The following is a 25,097-nucleotide window of genomic DNA, read 5'->3' on the forward strand; positions in this document are numbered from 1 at the left end:
ATGGAAAACTTAACTTAATCAAGAATAAAATGATTCTGAATGTCAGAAATCACTTCTATATCATTTCTACATCTAAAAATAGATCTTATAAAACATTTAAAAATGTAAAATGGACATCTAACTTCTGTCTTGTATTAATTATTGCTGTACTATATCATTCTGTGAATCTGTATTTATTTTGACTATTTTCTTTCTGTTCTTCAAACCATCTTTTCATCTGTTTATTTGTTTTCTATCCTTCTTTTAGCTGTACTCTTTCATTTTTTATAAATTCCAAACACACCTGCAAATAAATAATCCAAAACATCCAAAACAATCTATTTGAAACCTTGTCACACACTATTCAACATTTACAGGAAACTGAAAGTGTATAAAAGGACAGAATTCATGTCCCAATATCCCCAGTGTTACAGATATTTTTTCCTGTCATTAGCAGTAAATACATTTTTTTAAATTTCTTTTTGATATAAACATCTTAGACATGTCTGGAATTGAAAAAAATGAGAGCGCAATTTTGAAATTGTCCAAGACATTGCTGAAACAAACCTATAATATAAGCTTCATCACATCTGGATTTGAACAAATAATAGCCATAACAATGCAATTTATACATATAACTTATGTTTCCAAGTCATTAATCTTAAAAAAAAAAAGTTGATCAGCAAACTTGTGCGAGACAATACCGAAATAAACCTACGATATAACATGTATAACTTTTTTCTAAATCTGGCAAAAAATGTACAAAAGCCAGAGCTCATTGACAGATGCCTTGTATTTCTATTCCATTACCCCAAACATGTTCACCAGGGGCAAGATGGACCATTATAATTTCAGTAATTAGGCAACATGACTTCTAGTACCGTAGATACTCGCCTATTAGTCGATCGGACTATAAGTCAGATGCCCTTTTCAGCTTCAAATTCTGAGGATTTAGTCTTGACCCTCGTATAAGTCGGACAAAATTTGGACATTTTTTTTTGCAGCTGACAGTTACTGAACGCCGATAAAACCAATGCAAATCCACAACTATAAAGATATTTGATTGATTTTATTTTCAAATTTACAACTAAATCTGCTAATTTTTTTATTTTACTACTTAAACATGTTAAAAGAACAATAACTATACTAATTTAAAAACACTAAAACAATTTACTTGGTGTTTTTTAATTTGTTTTGAATATTACCTCTGCCTATCCCTCTTCCTACAGAAACCGGACTTGAGTATTCTTTTCTGCTCTCTTCTTTGTTTTTCCTTACATCAATTGGCTGGCCATTTTGTTCACCATTCTTTCCAATCTTCAAAGCTATGAAAATAGAAATAAGCAGATAATTACTGGCAATACAAATCAAACCATTACCAAATTAGACTGCTGTAAACTATCAAAATAGGAAAAACAATTAATATTTGCAACATTGTCAAAATGTGGTTTCTGATGTCTCTTGTGTTTTCTGTGTTGTTGGGTTGATCTCTTGCTTTCATTGTTTCTGAATCAAAGGAATATATAAGATTAGAATAACAGCAAACATGTCATCTGCATCTCTACTTGAAATGAGCTTTGTCGAATAGAAATTGACCTTATGCAAATGAATATCTGCCATTTTCAATGCATCTGTTAACTTATTTGAAAAAAGTATTTATGCTAAGTCTTTAACTCTTTGGATATCATTGAAATTGAGTTGATATAAGCATGATAAGAACCTTACTTAACAGACCAAAATTTATCTTTTATCATATTTAAATGTTCCAAATGTACATGAGTACATTTTCAATGCATCTGTTAACTTATTTGAAAAAAGTATTTATGCTAAGTCTTTAACTCTTTAGATATCATTGAAATTGAGTTGATATAAGCATGATAAGAACCTTACTTAACAGACCAAAATTTATCTTTTATCATATTTAAATGTTCCAAATGTACATGAGTACAGCATGTACAGGGACTTGCATATGATGAATTTCTGTCCAACGCAGCTCCAATTAAAGTAATAAATCATGCACATATACTGTTGGTTTGTACAAACTGATAACTTTAATATTTGTTTATGAAATTGACAATTTCTGTATGCCCTTGTGACCTGAAAACCTGTTACATGCAAAGCTTCATAAATAAAGGTAACTTCAAACATTAAGTAGATTTCCATATATACATTTTATATCTAGAAAAACAATCATATGAGGCAGGCATTAACTGTGAATGGGTTCGAAGTCTGTATGTTTTTTTTTAAAATCAAACATGTTACAAAGAGAAACAGATATAACGGTAACGTTTCCGGTTTTGGATCTGTTGTTAGGGATTTAATTGTGACGTTATTTAAGTTATGACGTCATATTCAGTGTAACCAAAGAAACGCTGTCATTGGATAACGTCTTTTTTATAACTAACAATTTTTAAAAATGAATTCTAATATGACGTTCTTCTTTAGCTTTGGGTACAAAGCCATGTTCTAATTCGAATAGAACATGGGCTGCACGTGAGTGACGTCACAATTGAAATTGCAACGTCAGATGAATTTTGAACAACACCAGATATCAAAATGGACATTTTTGTTGGTGTTGTTCGCTAGGAAATTAAAAAAAAACATTCTAAGTACAATGAAAAATTTGGGAAATTTTCCTAATTCTTTTTTTTAATTCTTTTTTTTATTGAATTTTCTACTGTAATAGGGGACTTCGTCCCCATATTAGCTTTCTGCAAAAATGAAAAATGCCTAAGTTATACAATTTATATATCTGTTAACCTTACCATTCTGCAAGAATGACTCTATGATTGAACAATCATCAATCTTCTCAGATCCTCTTGATGATACCATCTCACATGTATCTGTTGTATTCTTTGCCTGTGCAATGCAATGAGATTGTCTGTCAAAACAATCTAAACTAGCAGCCCCTTTTGATGGTACTATCTCACTTGGGTCTGTTGAGTTTGTCTCCTGTGTAATATAATGTGATTGTCTAACAAAACCTGATAATACCATCTCACTTGTACCTGGTGTGTTTGTATCTTCATTAGATGTCTGTGTAATACAATGAGTTTGTCCGTCAAAACCATCTGAACTAGAAGCCCCTTCTGATGCCTTATGTTTTCTTGCTGTCAATGCATCAGATTCAATTCCTGAATCTCTAGAAGGCCCTTCATAATCTGAATCAGAATTACTGGTATCCTCAACCTCTTCACTGTTACTACCTTGCAAGACAGGCTGTGACAGGGGAGCAGGAATGCAGTCACCACCCACATCTCTACTGTTTTGTAAGACTGGTACTATTTGTATTAATTTCCTTAAGTTCAAATCCTTTTGTTCGATGTTTAAATCTACACTGTGAATAGTTTTAACACTAGCCTTACTGGCACTGGTTCCTGGTTCAAACTGATGATTACCTGACTGCAGACATTCTCCCCTGTTTTTCATTAGATCTATTTGTACATTTGGTTCCATTGTGACCTCCTGAAGGAATGAATTAACTGTTCCAACAACCCTTTGTAATGCCTTGATAAAACTGGCTGTCTTACTGATATCTACATTGCTGCTCTTTCTATCACTGTGGAAGAGAGATCTATATTAATTTTAAAGTATGGACTTATCACCAAAAATAAAATGAAATGTAAAATAATGTGTATATTTTGTTCCATTAATTGATGTTTTTTTTTAATGCAGTCAGACATTCAACCAAAATGAACTTTTTTTTACATATAATTAAAACTATCTGAATCTGAGGTTTTTCCTCATGTTATCTTTTTTGCTGTTTGTCTGCTCCAAATGCTTGTTTTTCTTCTTTACCCTTATTCTAATATGGTTAAAACCTCTCTAGATATGCAAAATCTTTTCCTCAAAATACATGAAATAATTCAACAAAATATGTATTCAATCTTCATATGTTTTTTCAACTAATTGCCCTCATCCATGATCTTTCAGATCAGATTTATAAGGGAATTTAATATGAAGATCAAACGGATGATTCTTTGAAAGCTTCATGAAATTGTGGTCTTGTACATAAAGATGGTTTTCTTTGCATGTTTAACTTAGATATACTAGTACTATTACTGTGAATTCATTTAATTTTCATGGGTACAAACTACATGGCTGGAGAAAATACTGCATTATTGAAAATATTTAATTATTTGGTTTTGCAGAAGTCTGCATATATTTCTATAGAATAGATGTAATTCATTGAACATTCAAATTTGTGGTCACCCTGTACCAAGGAATTCCACAAAAATCATGAAAATAGTATCTAACAAATAAAACTAAATCCACAGTATAAAGATATATGTATTGTTTTTAGTCTATTCATGTCTGATTGTTTGCTGCATTACTTATGCAGACCTGTCGACCCACCATGATGTCTCTCAGTAGAATTGTCAGTAGCTTTGCAATGTTGTCAGTAATACTCTCGCTGAGTGCCGCAAAGCGGCACGAACCATCTAGGGGGGTTTGGAAAAATTAGATGCAATTTCCTGCATTCTGACAGTATCTGCAGTCTTAAACAGATATTTTTTGCAACAAAGATGATAACCTAAAATTTGCATGATTTGAAAAAAAATTGAGATTAAGTTTGCAGGTCTGGAATATTTCATTTCAAAACACTACAGTTCAGGACCTCCTTCTACCTCCCTCCCCCACAAAAACTAAGTCCAACCCTAAAAAAAATTTGGCAGCACCCCTCCTAGGATTTTAACATTTCATTACCCCTCCCTATATGCCCAGGCCAATAAAGTTGGGTTTTATAAGAAAGAAAATAAGAGACATGTGGGACAGATCCATTTATAAGATATGGATCATTCACATCTCCTGCCTACACATAGAAAATAGAATAAAAACTGACCTCCTGCGATTTTAGAATCGGGAAACATTAGTTTAAATGCTTTATTGAATGTATCGGCAGATGACAGGGGTAGGTTTAGTTCTGCTATCAACTCGCACATCATAACCTCTACTTTAGTGGTGGAACGTTGCCGGTTCAGTTCAATAGTGTACAAGTCTTTGTACTTTTGAAGGCATTTCCTTTTCTTACGCACTTGGTCTTATTCAAAACTTTCATTGACTTTTTTACGTTTTTGGGAAACGCCGGCATCCTGAGGCTGATCCATGCCGAACATGAAATAAACTTGATTGCTATCATTTTGCCCTTAAAAGAGCGGCGATTCCCAGTCAGAAAAGCGCCTTTTAGATACCGATCGCCGTAAACGGAAGCAATTATGACTTTTTTCCGGGTTGGTAGAAAATCCGTACTTTTTCATGACAAATCCGTATTGAGTAATTTTATGAAAAAATCCGTGTAAAATACGGACAATCCGTACAAGTAAACACCTCTGCTTATGCCAAAAAAGTTGGTTGTTTGTCATACCTTTCTGATAATCTCTCACATATTTTCTCTGGGGTTAAATCTTCATTGAATTCTCCTCTGGCTGTTTTTATTCTCTCCAGTGGTTGTACTGCCATTTTGTCTAATAGTTTGTCCACGTTCAATGATTTTGTATTTTCATCTATAAAGACTAATTTCTGATTAAACACGTTAACTTCATACATGAAAAGCACATTTTCAGTATTACATCTAAGGAGAAGGTTCAGTAAGACCCCTTTTTGGCCCCAAAATATAGCAGTTTTACAAAGTTGTGAAACTGTAATCTTTAAGCTATTTATTGGAAAGTAGAATGCTTCTGCTACATAAATATAGGCTGTTTTTGACGATACCATGTACATATATTGTGTACTAGCATCATAAAGTCGTGCTAAATTACTGAAATCTTCACAATTTTAGCATTTTAGTTAAATTTGAGACGGTTTTCGACTTAAATGAAAGTGGCCGCATTCGTGTTCATCCATAATATTTAAATGTAAGTTGTATTTGATGATAATACATAACATATATAAAGGTTGAGGATGAACACGGATGCGGCCACTTTCATTTTTGACAAAAACCATCTCAAAAGTGACGTTTTTTGGCATATTTGATAGATTTTTCATATTAAAGCTTGAATCGGAGCGTTTTTAATGACAAAACCAGTTAAAATCTTTCACAAAAACTAATCAAATCAATTAAAATAGACATTTAAGTGTTTAAAAAGCGTCCAAAAAGTTTCGTTAGATGAACCTGAAATTTGAGGCCAAAATCAGTCCTTACCGGACCGTTTCTCATTTTCATATAGTTTTTTTTAAGGAAAAATCCAGTTATTTAAATTCTTCAGAAAAGAAAGGATCGTGTTTTGGTTAAGAAATTACTAATATTTTTTTCTGTCTATGAAGAAATTACATAAAATATGTGCACCACCTTAAAGAGATTATTTCAATTATGCTTAAAAAAATATTAGTCAAAATGTTATAATTTAATTCCAAATTCCCTTTTTAAGGAGCAAATCATGAAGAAAGTCAACAGTGTGAAGGTTATATGACCAAATTATGTCTTTGAGCTGACAGACAAAAAACTTTGTGCAAATCAGAAGACATGTTACATCCACAATAAAATTATTCGTCAATAAAGTGGAAAATGATTTGTTATGTTGTTTCCATGCAATAACTGATGAAAATATTCTACAAATGCATTTCAAATTTTAATATGTTGTTACTGATGACAAAATGAAGGTCAAGTTTGATATTCAGACTTTCATGTTTGCCATACAGGAGTAATGGTCCTTGATAAGTTGGTTGACAGGCACATAAGGTGGGTAGGTCAAACAATCCTACGAGTGCCATAAAAAACCCCAGAAAACCCAGTTTTTTGTGACAAGTATAAATTTTATCAATTCATTAGTTATACTTTTCCTAGTTTGTAATTTCTTTTGTATAGCATGCTGTTTGTTAACCTTTGAACTTTCATACATTACCTCCTAGTAACCCACTGTTAACTTTATAATTGAGACTTGCACAAGTTTCTTTGAGACGGCTGAGATACATGATATCTTGTACCAAGGTATTAGAATCCATCTCCTTATGACATACTGGAGGGGGGCGGGGACCAGTACACTTCACCATTCTATCATTGTTCAGTTTCTTCTCTGTATTAAATTAAAAAGAAAAGACATGATGAATATGTTTCTGAAAGAATTATAGAAATTACAATGCCTAAATAATTTATATGCATATCTCTTAGGATAAATCTGACCATGTTTATGTAGTAGTTGAACACAAATTATGACAAAAGCACAGGTATAAGCTGACTGAAAGCCTATTTTTCCTCATGTGAAAATGGTAAACCCCATTTGGTGTCTGTTTCAGTTGTACATTCATGACATTGTATGAAACATTTTAAAAGATGTTTCTTTGGCATACATATCATATGCAGGGAATTTTTCTTTCAGTAAAAGTTATACTTTTAAGCAAATAAAACCAAAAAATCTAATATACTGTATATCATTAATAGTTTATGTATTGAATAAACCTTGACTAACAATTTGTGACCAAAATACCTTCTCTTATTCTTTGAGCTGTATCCTTGGCTATGTCAACAATCATATGAGTTCCATGTATAGGCCAATTGTTTAATTCTTGGACAGCCTTGAGAGCTGGTTCGCTAGTTATATACCTAACAAAGCTGTAAAAAAGTAAACATACAAAAGTTGATAAAATTATATGATTTCTACATTTATTTACCCTATGATATTAAGTGGTTTCAATATTTACATGTATACAATGGCTAGAGGTATAGGGGGAGGGTTGAGATCTAAAAAAAAATGTTTAACCCAGTAGCATTTTCGCACATGTCCTAAGTCAGGAGCCTCTGGCCTTTGTTAAGGCAAAAAAAAATATATGTCTGTTTACGGGTCCCGTGTTAAAAGTGAAGATAGTGTTGACTGATACATCCCAATGTTCATAATCATGAATATGATAGCTGTTTTAAGGAAATTCGCGACTTGTGTGTGATGAAATAAACATCTTGCCGCCATTTTTTCCAATCAATAACAAAGGGAAATAATCAAATCAATAAAATTACGGGTAAACTCTGCCCATGATCAACTCAGACCACGACAAGACGAAACCCGAACTCAAAATCCTGTCACAAAAAATAAAATAAAATGAAAATACCGACCTACATACCCTATATTTTTAAAGCATGTAACCTTAAACAGACATATATTTTTTTTTGGCCTAATCTTGTTTGATTTTGAATTCAAGTTCATTCATACATTTTAGATTAGTATGACAGCCATTATCACTGAACTAGTACACAGTGTTTACAAATGGTTTAAGGGTCAGCTGAAGCATGCCCTTGAGTACAAGATATTTTTTGATTCTGTGTTGAAAAGGCATTGTACAATGTTGTAGGTGGCCTTCAGCTGTTTTCTGCTCTTTTGTCAGGTTGTTGTCTCTTTGACAAATTCCCTGTTTCAATTCTCAATTGTAGGGGCCAGTTGATGGACGCCTCTGGGTGCAGGAATTTCTCGCTACATTGAAGACCTGTTGGTGACCTTCTACTGTTGTTTTTTTCTATGGTCGGGTTGTTGTCTCTTTGGCACATTCCCCATTTCCATTCTCAATTTTATTCTACATGTGTGCATACATGTATGTCTATATGTACCAAGTTAAAATAAAATATTATCTGTTACCCCAATCCCCACCCACCCAGCAAAAACGGTGCGACTCATAAAATTTCTTGTCAAAGCTAAGGTCAAATAAAAATATATGTGTGGTTCCAGTTACATACTTTTGAAAAATAGGGTCGGTAGGTCGACAAATTTTATTTATTTTTTTCTAAATTTTATTTAGGATTGTCAAAATATTTGTAGGATGACCATTGGTCAATTAACATACCCAGAGTTATAGGATGACCATTGGTCAATTAACATACCCATAGTTATAGGATGATTTATTGCTGTCCTCACATATAAAAAGATCCTGTATTTCTCCACACCCAACAAACAAGTTGTACAGCTCTTCCTGTTAATAAATATATAAGACTGAATTAAATTATGACCATGACATTAATAAGTGGATCCATATTAGACAAATGTTGGCCCATTCAGATGATTAAACAACAAGAGGCTGTCACAACGACAGCAAACCGATTACTGATGAATGGTGAAAGTGAAAAGCGTCAATATCAAATTTGACCTCCATTTTGTCATCAGTATCAACATATTAAAATTTGAAAAGCTTAGGTTGAAAGGTTCATGAGTAAATGCAACAACGTGAATAGAAACGCCATTTTACGATCTTTCAAGAACCATAACTCCTGAACGGTGAAAGTCAAAATCGTCATTATTGAACTTAACCTCTATTTTGTCATCAGTAACATCATATTAAAATTTCAAAAGCTTTGGTTGAATGGTTCATGAGAAAATGCACGGACACGACGGGAAACACCATTTTTTCAATCTTTCAAGAACCATAACTCCTGAACTGTAAAAGTCAAAATCGTCATTATTGAACTTGACCTCCATTTTGTCATCAGTAACAGCATATTAAAATTTTGGAAGCTTTGGTAGAACAGTTCATGCATAAATGCACGGACACGACTGGAAACTCCATTTTTCAATCTTTCAAGAACCATAACTCCTGAACGGTAAAAGTCAAAATCGTCATTATTGAACTTGACCTCCATTCTGTCATCAGTAACAACATATTAAAATTTGGGAAGCTTTGGTAGAACAGTTCATGCGTAAATGCACAAACACGACTGGAAATTCCATTTTTCAATCTTTCAAGAACCATAACTCCTGAACGGTAAAAGTCAAAATCGCCATTATTGAACTTGACCTTCGTATAGTTGTCAGTAATAACATATTAAAATTTTAAAAGCTTTGGTTGAACGGTTCATTTGATTGCCGCCCGCCCGCCCGGCCGCCCGCCGTACATCCCCAAATCAATAACCGACATTTTTGTCACAAAAATCCGGTTAAAAATTGAGAATGGAAATGGGGAATGTGCCAAAGAGACAATAGAAAAAAAAACAACAGCAGAATGTCACCACCAGGTCTTCAATGTAGCGAGAAATTCCCACACCCGGAGGCGTCCTTCAGCTGGCCCCTAAACAAATATATACTAGTTCAGTGATAATGAACACCATACTAATTTCCAAATTGTACACAAGAAACTAAAATTAAAATAATACAAGACTAACAAAGGCAAGAGGCTCCTGACTTGGGACAGGCGCAAAAATGCGGCAGGGTTAAACATGTTTGTGAGATCTCAACCCTCCCCCTATACCTCTAGCCAATGTAGAAAGTAAACGCATAACAATACGCACATTAAAATTTAGTTCAAGAGAAGTCTGAGTCTGATGTCAGAAGATGTAACCAAAGGAAATAAACAAAATGACAATAACACATAAATAACAACAGACTACTAGCAGTTAACTGACATGCCAGCTCCAGACTTCAATTAAACTGACTGAAAGATTATGATTTCATCATATGAACATCAGACACAATCCTTCCCCTTAGGGGTTTAGTATCATACCATCATAACATATTTGAGAAGAACATAACCCGTGTCATGCCAACAACTGGTTTTTGAATAAATGTGTTCAGTTCCAATGCAAAGACCCTATAAGTGAATCAATATTAACGCCAAAATATGCAATCTTAAATAACCTGACAACAGTATCGTAACTATTATATCCCTTCTTAATAAGTCTGTTTAAAGGTTTTGTTAAGTTTTGTTAGTTCAATAGGCTTTACATATACATACACATGCTACCATACCATCAAGCTGATGAAATTTACTATCGGAGGATATCAGTATTGTTGGTCACAATTAAGAACTTTTTATTTTATTTTTGAATACAAATCGCAAAATTAAGTGAAAAGATAAGAAATTGATTCAAACTTTTGTGAGCTCTTTGGTTAATTTATAAATTTACTTTTCACTTTAACTTTTTCACTGTGAAGCCATTGACAATTGAACTCAAATAATATTTTACTTGTTACAACATCCTTGAAACCCAAATAGTTTGAACAGCAGAAAATAACGAATATCATATATATTGCCGTAATTACTCACCTTGGTTACCTGGGAAGGAAGATGTCCGATAAAACAAGAGTAGACCATGGTACCTGTCCGTGACCACCTTACTGTTGTAAATGTAGTGACTCAGTTCATTTCTAAAAAAAACAAAATAAAGAGATTTTACAAACATTTGATATAATGACAACTGATAGCATGAATATGATCTTCCTGTTTTATCAAACTTTTTAGAAAAGCATGTTTCAAAACATTTGTGTGACTATTGGGAAAGATTAGATCTTTTACACCAAGCACAGTCTAGGTTTTGACAAGAACACTCTTGCCAAACTACCCTTATCAATATCATCGATAAATGGATACAGGATATGAATGATGGTAAGATCAACTTAGGAGTCCTGTTGGATTTTAAGAAAGGTTTTGATGTAGTACATTTAGATCATGATATTCTCTGTAAAAAACTTGAAATTTATGGATTTGATAATGCTGCTGTTTCTTTTTTTAAATAGTATTTGAATGAAAGAACTCAACAAGTAAAAATTGATATAATTAATGCTCATTCTGAAAAACTTTATACATTTTTGTATCAAGTATAGTGTCCCAAGGCTCCATATTAGGACCCCTTCTGTTTATATTATACATAAACGACCTTCCTATAGATATGAAAATTTTTTGCACTGACTTACATGTGTATATGCTGATCATTACAACTTTACATCTTTCTGGTAATTGTTATCAAAATGTTCGTGGATAGAACAAAATCGCCAAAATAAATTCCGCCAACTTAAAAGTGTTCATGCAAAGGTATCGATAAAGGTTTAAATCCTCCAAAATAATAACCACCAAAATATTTCGTATACCTTATTCAATGAAGATTATTTGGACTAAAATACAAATAGAAGGAAGTAAAAACCTCTATATTGGATCCTTTTACAGAAATCAAATTTGCACACTAGAAGACCTTGAAAACCTTGGTCATCCTTGTTTTTATCCTGCACCGTCCACAATTTTAAACTCGTATATATATTTATTTATTTTTTTGGTTTTATTGATAACAACTAGTACAGCACCTGCACTTGATGACACAGCATCAGCGTGATGGTATTTTTCCATTGCTGATTAACGAAAGATGAAGAAGACAGTACTTTAAAATACTCCATTCAACATGTTCAATGTATATATATATAAAAAAGAGACTTCATCAAAACATTACCATGATTACAAACATCATTTTTTCATACAGCTTTAAAACAACGGGGAAAAAAAATACCGATATATAGATGGCTCTTCATAGTGTATACTTATTGACTGGGTATGAGTGAAATAGTAAGTTTATTGTCAATGAGATGCAACTACTGCCCTGAGGCATAGCCCAGGGCAATAGTTGTATCCGAGGGGACAATAAACTTACTATTGCATAAATATCCAGTCAGTAAGTGTTTCATTATACCTAAAGAGACAACAGACAATAAATGTCTGGGCTAAATCAACTATCGTCATATAAAAAACAGAAACACAACCATACTGTTTCATGTTTATTTCATGGATGTACTGAATGGTAAGGGCTAAGGCTTCGTTCTGCACTGACGTCAACCCTAGATATAATAGGTAAAACACGACGTTGTAACTCAGGCTGCAATATTCTCAACATTAGCCAACCCCGTAGCTGCATTTTAAATTCCGCAAAATAAAATGACGCTTACAGTAAAATAGTTTCACCGAGGTCCAATAGTTGGAAACTATTGACCAGTCCAATAGTTCAATGCTTGCATTTAATTTTGAAAAAAATAGTGAAAATATTGTGTACTTATTTTATATAGAAAACAAGAATGTGTCCAAAGTCAAAGTACACAGATGCCCCACTCGCACTATCATACTATCATTTTCCATGTTCAATGGACCGTGAAATTGGGTAAAAAATATAATTAGGCATTAAAATTAGAAAGATCATATCATAGGGAACATTTGTACTAAGTTTCAAGTTGATTGGACTTCAACTTCATCAAAAACTACCTTGACCAAAAACTTTAACCTGAAACTCGCACTTTCATTTTTTATGTTCAGTGGACCGTGAAATTGGGGTCAAAAGTTTAATTTGTCTTTAAAATTAGAAAGATCATATCATAAGGAACATATGTACTAAGTTTCATGTTGATTGGACCTCAGCTTCATCAAAAACTACCTTGACCAAAAACTTTAACCTGAAGCGGGACAGACGGACGGACGAACGGACGGACGAACGGACAGACGGAGGGACGCACAGACCAGAAAACATAATGCCCCTCTACTATCGTAGGTGGGGCATAATGATAACTGAGGTAAATGATAATTATCGTTATGTTATTTATATAAATCAGCTTCAAAACTTTTATCAGACGTCACACATACTTTTCCATCTTAAATCATTTATTTTGTCAAAAGTCTTAATTCATACTTAGTCTGAATTGTTATTATAGACAGTTCCAGTTGTCTTATTGACAGTTCGAGTTGTCTTCACAGACGGTTGGAGTTGTCTTCATAGACGGTCTGGGTAGGTTTTTTTGAGAAGGTGGAGTTGTCCTCATAGACAGTCTGTATATTTTTCTTGGTTGGGATCACGCTTTATGTGCTTGTCCCAAGTCGGGAGCCTGTAATTCAGTGGTTGTCGTTTGTTTGTGTGTTTACATATTTGTTTTTTCGTTCATTTTTTTATATAAATAAGGCCGTTATAGTTTTCTCGTTTGAATAGACGTATTTACACTTGTATGCAAATTTGTCCGCCATTACGTAAAATCACACAGGTTCCCGTAAACTTTGACATCATAATTTAAAATATTTGACGTCACAATTTAAAAGTGATTGTTGCTTGACGTCAAAAGGTGATTCGGAGTAGATCTAAGGTCATTCGGAGGCAAGATTCAGCTAAATACCAAAAGTGTAAATACGTTTATTGTTTTACATTGTCATTTCGGGTTTTTTATAGCTGACTGTGCGGTATGGGCTGTGCTCATTGTTGAAGGCCTTACGGTGACCTATAGTTGTTAATTTTAGTGTCATTTGTGGACAGATGTCTCATTGGCAATCGTACCACATCTTCTTTTTTATATTGTCTTGCACCAAATAAAGCAGTCTACTTTATAGGACTCTAGTCCCAGATTACTCTGACATCCAACGGCTGTTTAACCAGACAGGCTGGGGCCGTGGGACGCCCCAGCTTGTCGGCACAGGCACTTGTTTCTATCCATGCATGTGCTTGTCGGGCAATACCGCCGTTGGACGTCAGAGTCAGAGCAATCTCGGACTACTTGACTCAGGTTTATGAAAAAAGCCCACAGCCAGAGTCATACATTTTGTATAGCAAATGCATAATTATTGTGAAATTTCTTAAATCATTCAACACAAAAGCATCTTGCAACGTGTTTACAAACAATGCAAAATAAACAACAAACCAGTGTAAAATAAACCACGAGATTTCCATCTATGCAAGTGTTCTTGCTACTCGGTATGTCCAACTACCGCAATCTTTTTTCTATGTAACTTCCTCCAATACTTGGAGTACCCTTTCTCCAATAGTTGGAATACACTAAGGGAGCTATCATTTGATTTTTATGGGGGGGGGGGGGGGGGGGGGGGGGGGGCTAGGATGAAAAATTTTGTCCTGCCTTTTTTTTTTAGCTGTTATCTCTGTCCTGCCTGTTTATTTTTCACTCTGTTCGGTCCTGCCTTTTTTTTTTTAGTTTATCCTGACTTTTTTTTACCTAAATTGTCGTCCTGACTTTTTTTTTGCAAGTGTCTTATCCTGCTTTTTTTTTACTCAAAACTCCTGTCCTGCCTATTTTTTTCAAATTTCACCCTAGCCCCCCCCCCCCCCCCCCATAAAAATCAAATGGTAGCTCCCTAAGCTTTAGCCAGTGAAGATTGCATAATCAGGGACGGATCCAGCAATTTAAAAAAGGGGGGGGGGTCTTCTTCTTCTTCTTTCCTCTATAACTTCCTCCAATAGTTGGAGTACACCAACCTTACTAAATTAAGGTTGGTTAAACCCTTATAATAATTAATTATTCAGTGAAAACATAACTATTTAAAAATAACATTTAAATAAAAATATATACAGTTAAATCCCTGCAAAAATAATAATAGTAACTTCTATGTACATTAAAAATATGTCACAATTTAAAGGTTATTAATAGAGTTTTAAGAAAGTTTTGAATATTATTTACAGGGCATAAATTATAGTAAAAAATCTTTACATTCACTAAAACAATGTTACTAAAAGGTAAGAAGAAAATACAAAAATAACTAGTTTTCAGATTTCTGCCTGCTGCAGCTACTACATCTGTCTATGTGTACTACTAGGCGATATAAAATCAATAAAATCATGCATATAAGCTTATATGTCCTTAGAAGCGATCTAATTATGCATAGCCATTATAACATGTATAACTATCTGTTATATATATATTTATATATATATGTGTGTGTAGCTACTGGGTTTTAAAGCTAAACATGCATATTTATTCCCTTTATAGGTATAGCGCGGCACAACCACACTGACCAGTTATTCTACTATTTCATGGATTTTCTCAGCATTTAATTTTACAAACAGGATTGATAGGTTTAGCGCGGAACACCCACACTGACCTAGTTGTTCTGTCCAAAATCCTTAGCGATGACTTTACATTAAAGATAAACGTTGTTTCATATTACGGAGTTTAAGACAGCAAATGAAGGCATAGCGCGGGACAGCCATATTAATCTAATGAAGATTTAAAATTCTGTGTATAAGATTGATGTAATAAAGGTTTAGCGCGGAACGAACAACCACACTGACCTAGTTGTACTGTCGAAAAATCATTAATGATTATTCTTTAGATTGTCCAGAGAATAAGCCATATTTCATTTCATGAAATCGAAGACAGCTGATTAAGGTATAGCGCGGTACAACCACACTGACCTTATGGGAACTAGATATTAAGAAAGGACACTCTCTTTAGATGGAGTCTATAACATAGGTTCCTGCTTAGTTCTTCTATTGAATTAAGGAAAAGGTCATCCTGAGGAAGAATATTGTTTAGAGCCAGTTGCTGACAATCCAAGATTAGTTGAGCAATACAAGTTCTCTCGTGAAAGTTAGAATTCCAGTTTCCTAGCCCAATTTTATGGATGGTAATTCTTTTGATAACACTGAGAGATTCTCTGCGTATACCTTCCAAAACGGGACAGCGAGTGAGAAAATGGATGATATCGTCTTCTTCCAGTTGACAAATTGGGCAAGTTGCATCAAGATTCATATTTGAGAAACGAGCTTTCTGCGATTGAAATATATATGTCCCTGTGCATAACCTTGCTTTTATTGTTGCTTTCCTGAGTTCGCCGATGTTTGGTGGTAGACTGTTCCAGATAGTATGAGGTTTTCCTATGTCTAAATTAGGGATGCAGAGACATTTCAGTGTTGTTTTGCTATTGGCGTCCCTTTGAAGATTCACTTTCAAGTAGTTGTTTATTGCTTCTCTTGCCTTGCATTTCCATGATAACTTTGATGGTAATTGATCTTTCAGATCAGTCCATGGAGGAAGATTATACATGCATAAAATATCTGCTACTCTGTTAAGGAAAGTTAATTCATGTGTTTGCAGAACATATTGCCTCTCTAGAGCCTTTTTTAGATTCTCATTGTTAGATGAAAAGATGGAGTGGAACAGGCTAAGAACTCTTTTGTGAATTTCTGCCTCTATGGGGAGAGCACCCACGAGTAAATATACTGCTGAAATTGCTGTCCGTGAAGGAAGAGCTTGTATTTGTCTCCAAAAATTCACATGGAAATCTCTTAGCAACTTAATGTCCCCATTATTGAGTGGCAGAACTTCCAGGCTGTAAAGTAGCCTTGGTAGAACGTATACTCTATATATCATATAGGAAGTTTTAGGGTTTAGTCCATTTGTACCATGTACTCCAACGTTCATAAGAGAGTAGGCTGTTCTTCTGGCTAAGCTTATTCTGTCCTGGATGTTTGTTTTATTTTGGTCCTTAATTGCTCTGATGATACCCAGATGTGTACCTTGGTTAGCTGATGGCATGTTTTTATCATCGAGTTTGAATTGAACTTCACTTTTCGTTGTTTTTGAGTTACTATATTTATTAATTGTAACGCTTTTGGTTGGATGGATCTTGTATCTATGTTTGTCTGAGTATCTTTTAGATGTATCTAGCATAGATTGCATTTCTTCTTCAGTTGATGACAGTAGTATAATGTCATCTGCACAGGTTGGACATCCCGTAAAGTTTGTGCCGATGTACTGGCCCATACCATTCTCTTCAAGTTCTGTAAGTAGGTCGTTAATGTACAGTTTGTACAAATGGGTGGATAGAATTCCACCTTGGCGGACTCCTTGCCGTACAGGGAAGCTGTTACTAAATCCGTTTTTCCATTTAACATGTTTAACTTCAGAGGTAAGGTTGTTGTACATATCAAAAATGATTTCCCAAATATCTGGATCAATATTTTGGTCAAATAACTTGTCGAGAAGAAGATCATGATGAACAACATCAAATGCCTTTTGTGAATCCAGAAGTCCGAAAATTAATTTAGATTTTTGGTTTTTTGATATAAGTTCCGATTCGGAGACTAGCAGTGCTGCCATTGCTTGTGAGAGGCCACTTGTGAAGCCAAATTGTAGCTCTGATTGTTTATCTAATTTCAAAAGCACTCTCTTAAGGATAACATGTTCAAAATTTTTTCCTATAATTGATGATACGGTGATGCCTCTGTAGTTATCAAGTATTTTGTCATCTTTATTTTTCTTACATACTGCATTAAGAATACCGGTTTTAAATTGGATTGGTACCTTTTTCTCAGCCAATATTTGATTAAATAGAGAAACGAGATACGGAACAACAACCTCTTCAGCAGATTTGAATTGTTCAGCAGATAGCCCATATTCATCGCATGCCTTTCCATTGTTCAGATTTGATATTGCCTCAGAAATTTCGGTGGGGTTGAATTTGTCTGAACTAAAATCAGACAAGCTACAGATTTCTTTTATAATTTCACAGCGGAATTGGCAGTTATTTAGAAATTTTTCATCAAAATCAGGATCGTCCTTGGGTGTTGCTAAATTTTGAAAATACTTTGCCATTGCCTCTCTTTGTTCTTCATGGATCAGTGAGTTCATGATCATCATATAGTATGGTTGTAGCAAGTTCTTTAGTGCTGTTTGTATTTCTGCGTATTAATCTGTAGAAATTTTTAGAGTTGGGTTCACTTTCCTGTTTTTTATAAAATTTTTTACATTCAGTTGCTCTTTCTTGCCGTAATCTTTTTCTTACGTTTCTTTTTGCTTCCTTCAGTTCCAAAAAACAAGCGTCCTCACCTCTCTTTCTTCCATGAAGGTCCCATATCCTGTGTTTCTGTTTACTAATCCTAAGTAACTTTTTTGCATGTTGTGAAACTTTTAGTCTTGGGCCGCGGATTTTCAAAGTTTTTGTCGGAATTGTTTTCCTTGCAGCTTGTTTAATTGCATCTATTAGATTATTTGTTTGGTCTTCTGTTGTTACTTTTCGATTTTTACTTTGGTCTAAAGATTTTTTTACTGCTTCACTGTAAATTGCTGGTACACACTTTTCCCATTCTGTTTTATGCAGTACTTCGTTGCTGAAATTTGATGATTTTTTTTGTTTTTGTTTGTCGGCTTGAAGTGTTAAAAGAGCCTTGACTGGTACATGGGCTGATAAATTTATTGCATCTTGCGAGAAAGTCTGAATAGAGTGGATAAGGTTGCTATTTGATGACAGGATGTAGTCTATTTTAGATGTAGATTTTCCATTATGATGAAAGAAAGAGTGTAGGTGATCATCAGCATCTAGTTGGTGTAGATTATAGTCTTTGACAAACTCTTTTAATATTCTATCATGTTGATTATGACTTGAATTGAGTAAGGTTCCGTTTAGGTCCCCACAGATTATGAAATCCATATAGCAATATTTTTGTATAAGAAATTTGATAATATCTAATTAAATGTTCCCTATATTTTATTACTGAGTTTGTATTTGAAGTTGGTAGGTATGAGTTGATAATACAAACTTGGCGATCCTTGGTTTGAACAGAGATATCAATGACTCTTTCGTTGCCTTCTGGCAATTTTCTTATTAAATCGTTCCACTTTTTGGGCCATAAGATAGCTATACCCGCTTGTCCCCTTGGTGCTTGGAAATTTACAATAGGATCGAATGTATCATGACATCTTATGTAATTATTAAAATTCTAACCATATGTTCCCATTCAAATGCATTGATCGTCCAAAAAATAATGGGAGGTTCCAACTCCCGCCCCCCCCTTTTGGATCCGCCACTGATAAGGAAGTTCGCTAATCTGTTACAAAATAATAGCTTTTAAAAAAACTGTTATAAATATAAAGAAAAACAAATAAATAAATGAACTAAAAAAGTAGGAAGAAATTTTTTGTTTTTGTTTTTGAAATATAAGCTATTGAAATTTGGCGGGAAACAATTATCTCTAGATCATAGTTTTCATGAATTTAACATTGGCATCTTTTCTCTTTTAAAAACTCTGATTTTATAAGATTTTCAAAGATGGAATTTAAAACTATATGTAATTGAGTTTGAAAAGAAAAGTAGGGGCAATTTTTTAATGGTGGAACTTGAAAAATCCCACAGTATTCCAAATATTTGGCAAAAATTCAAAAACCAGGCTGGGACTATATATACATAGACATAAATAATATAATTATATATATGTCTCTGCTTGGACCATCAAATATTATGTCACCTTATAAAATGCAGATATAGTGTGACATATATTGAATTGGAGAAATTGATTTGTTTAAAAGTCACAGTAATTACATGTATGTAGAGTCAACTTGGCCGGCATTACACAAGGTCATGTTTTTCTCTGACCGTTTATGACGTCTTTACACTAAATCCATTGGATGTTGGATGTGTACGGACTGATAATTTAGTCTTAGATGCATGATTTTTTTATTAGTTGTTGAAGCTTTGAACTACAAATGTAGCTGTCAGATAATTGCGAATACTCTCAAATCTGTTCCTAGTGTCTTTTTGTTGTCGGGATGTGCAAGAACCCGGCCACGTCCACTTGTATTTTTGTCCATCTGATGAGTTAAGCCCTTTTCAACTGATTTTTATAAATCGTTCTTATGTTGTACTGTTATACCACTGTCCCTAGTTTAGGGGGGGGTCCCACTAACATGTTTAACCCCGCCACATCATGTATGTATGTGCCTGTCCAAAGTCAGGAGCATGTAGTTCAGTGGTTGTCGTTTGTTTATCATGTGTTACATATATATTTGTTTTTCGTTCATTTTTTTTTATATAAATAAGGCCGTTTGGTTTATCGTTTGAATGGTTTTACATTGTCATTTCGGGGCCTTTTATAGCTGACTATACGGTATGGGCTTTGCTCATTGTTGAAGGCCGTACGGTGACCTATATTTGTTAATTTCTGTGTCATTTTGGTATCTTGTGGACGGTTGTCTCATTGGCAATCATACCACATCTTCTTTTTATATATTGACCACTGCGGGGACTCGATAAGCATATTACAATTTTGTATATCAATATTTTTCACATCTTTTTCGTATTTCCTGTTTATTTCTATTACTTAAACAACGTTTTAAACGTTGGCATCAATATTTTTGTTTGTTTTTTTAACAATGTGCAGTTCTAGTATCCATATCCGTATATTGAACAACCCTATAACATCTCATATATGTGTTTTTTAAATCTTTATAGCAAATCGCCTGTGGCATTCTGTCTTTCTTTTATAGTTACTTGTACCTTTTAAACGGCGATATGCTTGAAGAATTCTATTAATGACCACTTAAGATTGATAGTTTAGTCTTAGATGCATGATTTTTTATTAGTTGTTAGTGGCTTTGAACTAGCTGTCAGATAACTGCGAGTACCCTCAGATCTGTTCATTGTGTCTTTTTGTGTCGGGATGTATAAGTACCGGGCCACGTCCACTTGTATTTTTGTCCATTTGATGAGTTAAGCCTTTTTCAACTGATTTTTATAGTTCGTTCTTATGTTGTACTATTATACCACTGTCCCAGGTTATGAGGAGGGTTGGGATCCCGCTAACATGTTTAACCCCGCCACATTATTTATGTATGTGCCTGTCCCAAGTCAGGAGCCTGTAATTCAGTGGTTGTCGTTTGTTTATGTGTTACATATTTGTTTTTCGTTCATTTTTTAACATAAATAAGGCCGTTAGTTTTCTCGTTTGAATTGTTTTACATTGTCTTATCGGGGCCTTTTATTGCTGACTATGCGGTATGGGCTTTGCTCATTGTTGAAGGCCGTACGGTGACCCATAGTTGTTAATGTCTGTGTCATTTTGGTCTTTTGTAAATAGTTGTCGCATTGGCAATAATACCACATCTTCTTTTTTATACTTAAGATAAATATCTAATTGAGTAATTGGTTCACAGTACTTACTGTCTTTAAAAGACAATATTCTAAAACATTGGTTCTTTTTATTCCAAAGTTGTATCAAAATGATCTACTAGTATTCCGTTTTTTTATGATGAAACTTTAAATCTTTTATCTAATTGTGTATAAAAGAAAGAAAAGGTAGTCTTGAATCAGTCTAATTTTGCTATTTTATGTTCGTTCTTTGTTGTCGTGAGATGTATGCACAACTGAACTAAAACGAATAGCACTGAAGTGCGGAGAGCTAATTACACATCCCCACGTTATAAAAAGTGAATGGGGTATATTGAATGTTTTAGCTGTGTCTATCTGTCTGTCCTTCCCATGAATGTTTTTTCTTCGCATCTTCTCTGGACTTCATCATAAGGATTTCAGAAATTTGGTTTCAGGGTTTCAATAATATAAGTCAGTTTTGTATCGTGTGACGCGTTTTCAGATTCATCACTCAACAACCTCCTGGACGGGAGGAGTATCATCAGTAAACAGTTGCTCAGATGCAGTTTCACTTGTTTTAATTAGAATGGTCAAGGACGAATAATTACATATTGTAAAAGTTACTTTGTTACGCGTTTTCACGGCTGACAGATTTTGATAGTACTGCAAGCTGGATTATATTTTATCAATTTGATTTAAAAATAAAGTCTTTCATCATTAAATCATTCATTTGTGTAATCATTTTGTTTGTTTCTCATATTGCTAACACAAACAAACAAACCAGCATAACGGAGAAACGTGAAAGAATGATATGATTTTGCGTTCAGAAATTTTGTTGATGTCCTGTCACTCATAACCAATATGTCAGTGAGCATCTACCAGTGTACTTTTGATTATGGATGTTACGAAAAATTCCACACTGCATAGATTTGTAATGGCCACATTTGGTTGCGCGATACGATATATGTCTGCGTCTAAACTTAACATTAGCATGTTTAATTCGGTAGTCATGGATCTTTAGATATAAGAATAGTAATCTAGTCTATTTAGTTTTCTCGATTGTGTTCTGTTCCCGACTGTAACATTTTTAGTCGGTGGGGATTCGCATGACACATGATGCAGGCATAACTGGAAACGCTTACTTGCCCTTCCGGAGCACCTGAGATCACCCCATTTTTTTGTGGAATTCGTGTTGCTTAGTCTTTAGTTTTTCTATGTTGTGTCAAGATCGTATAAACTAGTATTTGTCTGTGTGTCTTTTTTAACCATGGCGTTGTCAGTTTTTTTTCGATCTATGAGTTTGAATGCCCCTCTGCTATCTTTCGCACCTCCTTTATAACCACTGGGTCGATGTCCCTGCTGGTGGACAGTTTTTCCCCAGTCATTATCCGCCGAGAAGCAATATTGCATAAATTTACAAAGATCTAAAAGAATAGTGCCGCGGACGTCGAATATTATAAAAAGGTCCGAAACATACGTCCAAATAGACACGGTGTCTTCTAATGGGCGTTTTTCAATAAAAACGTACTTTCTTGTCCCAGCCACTTTAAAAAAAATGTGTTTGATCTTTGTAGTAATTTTTTGTGCAGTCAGTACATTGAATTAGATATAACATTTTTAAGCAAAGAAACAGTTTATTTTTTAGAGGGATTGATAAGATATTGATTCCTGAATAGTCCAAAACAACCAAAATGGCATGTCCCTAGACCGCCTGTTCAACATTCATACTCTCAAATATCGTAAAAAAATGTAGAAATAAATATTAATTTTACTTAATATAAGTTCTTTAATAATTCAAAAGTATGTTTAGAGCCAACATATTTTAATAAACAGCTTTTAACATAGGATTTTTTATTTTAGAAGGTGCGTCCCTAACACAATGTCCACTACGAAACGAAGTCATTAAAACTTGCTTATAAACAGTTTTATAAAATCAATGTAATTTTTTGTTTGCAAGAGATATAAACATTAGGGTCTTACAAAAGAAGTGATGCTTTTATAACGGCAATTAAACTGTTGGTATGAAAAATTGAGCACATCAAATGGACCAGAGTGATGCCGTATTTTTGTAAATGTCCACTACGAAACGGGTCAAATTTCCTTCAGTAACTGGTTTTAAAATTATGAAAAAAATATCAGTGTACAGCTTAATAACGCTTTGATGAATACAGTCAGTCTTGTTTCTATTGCAATATTGGGGTTGTGAGAAAAACAAATAACATGTGAATACGTCCCCTACGAAACGGTCCCCTACGAAACAAGTTTGGGAGAATAACGTTTCGTACTGGACACTACCACTACCATGCAGTCTTTTTTACTCTTTTTTCAATTATATTCGTGCAAAGCAAATAGCAAAGGTTAGTTTCATATAAGTTTTATTATGTTTTTATTAACATAGAATAGGGTTGATGTCAACTACGAAACTTTTCGTCCACTACGAAACGGTTTTGTTAACTACGAAACGCATCAAAATGTCCACTACGTAACATGAGTTGTACCTTCATATGTGAAGTCCTGTCTAATCTTTATCGATCAAAAATGGTTCTCCAATTTAGAAAAAAATGAGATTTTTCTAGTATATAAAGTAAACAAACTGGAATGTCTATAGGAAACATTTAAAATTGCAAAAATATGTGTGTTTAGAAGCAGTTTCGTAGGGGACAAAAGCCCCTTACGAAACAGTACACAACTTATGAAAATAATATCATTTTAAAGAGTATTTACGATTGCACTTTTTGTTTACAAACAGGTCTATAATAGGGGTATTCAAAATAACTCTTGAAAATAAATTTTAGACTAGTTGATTTTCCATTTTTTTTTTAGGTCTGAAAGGAACGCTTTTATTGAAAAACGCCCTAATACGACAGGTGTCACCCCATTACCATGCAGACATGACAAATATCCCAAACATGACACATTCAGACCAGCATACTAGTGACAATAGCAATGGTACACATACACAGACATGTTTTATTAAGATGACTCTGAACAGCACTGTCTCATTTCGAAATATAAAGCCAATGGCCTCAAAACTTTTGGAATTTTAATAACAGATGCGCAATTCACTAGTTATTTAACTAAATGACTAAAAAAAATGGTGAAGAAAAAAATCATATGGTGGTGCATTTCTTTTTTTGCTGTACCAATCATTTCTTATACCTATACCAAAGCAATTGCAACTAGAACTTTTAATAACAAACATGTTTTTTCATGGACTTCAAGTTTGAACCTCCTGATTGCACCTGTCCTAGTTCTAAAATAATCCAACTGGCCACGTTAGTACCGGGGACCTCAATATTGTCAATAACACTTCCCTGCGAAATGAGAAATTCAAAGGTCCTAAATATCATGAGCCTAAACCCATCAATGGGAAACGAAACTTCAAAATACTGAGTGATACAATCGATGATTATACCAGGCAATGGGCTAACACGAGAAACTCTTTCCGACTGGAATAAGGCCGTAAGGTCGTTGCATAAATAAGAATTAGGAAACGGAATGGGCATTCAATACCCATGCTACGTCAATCTTTATAGACCCAAATGTTGCAAAACACTTTTCCTACCTCCATGACATACATGGTGTTGTCCCCGCCGATAAAGTACACAAACTGCTTGATAAATGCATCAGGTATTGACAATTCACTTGGAAACTCAACATATACCCCAACGCCACTTACCAAAGAGAAAATCCTCGATAACCCTAGGTCTGTGAAGATGAAGAACTGGATCTTCCATAACTGTATTGGATACATAAACTGCATAAGTGTCTTTAAAAACAACGGCATATTGCTAGGCCTTTTAAGTGCTAAACGAAAA

General features: G+C 34.2%; 1 protein-coding gene and 1 long non-coding RNA gene across 2 annotated transcripts in view; one reads left to right on the plus strand and one right to left on the minus strand.

The window, feature by feature from the left end:
• Positions 1–241: 241 nt before the first annotated feature.
• On the minus strand, positions 242–14,404 carry LOC139484817 (uncharacterized). Its single transcript, XM_071268805.1, has 9 exons — positions 14,325–14,404; positions 10,936–11,036; positions 8,783–8,871; positions 7,404–7,528; positions 6,822–6,992; positions 5,345–5,483; positions 2,745–3,538; positions 1,185–1,304; positions 242–283 (listed from the first exon to the last, which is right to left on the minus strand). The coding sequence occupies exons 2-9, from the start codon at positions 10,981–10,983 to the stop codon at positions 258–260; spliced, it is 1,512 nt and encodes a 503-aa protein (XP_071124906.1). The 5' UTR covers positions 10,984–11,036; positions 14,325–14,404; the 3' UTR covers positions 242–257.
• Positions 13,150–25,097, plus strand: part of LOC139484823 (uncharacterized) — a 452,262-nt gene continuing 440,314 nt past the window's right edge. Inside the window, exon 1 of the long non-coding RNA XR_011655158.1 lies at positions 13,150–13,192. This is a non-coding gene — a long non-coding RNA (uncharacterized lncRNA). The remainder of the gene's footprint in view (positions 13,193–25,097) is intronic.

Source organism: Mytilus edulis, chromosome 8 (genome assembly GCF_963676685.1).
Source record: "Mytilus edulis chromosome 8, xbMytEdul2.2, whole genome shotgun sequence".
Taxonomy (NCBI): domain Eukaryota; kingdom Metazoa; phylum Mollusca; class Bivalvia; order Mytilida; family Mytilidae; genus Mytilus; species Mytilus edulis.

Coding starts and splice junctions, on each gene's coding strand:
- LOC139484817 (XM_071268805.1), bottom strand. CDS start 10,983: ATGGTCTACTCTTGTTTTATCGGACATCTTCCTTCCCAGGTAACCAAG. Junction 1,305..2,744: donor AGAGTCATTCTTGCAGAATG/GTAAGGTTAACA, acceptor CTATTTTCATAG/CTTTGAAGATTGGAAAGAAT. Junction 284..1,184: donor AGGAAGAGGGATAGGCAGAG/GTAATATTCAAA, acceptor ATTTATTTGCAG/GTGTGTTTGGAATTTATAAA.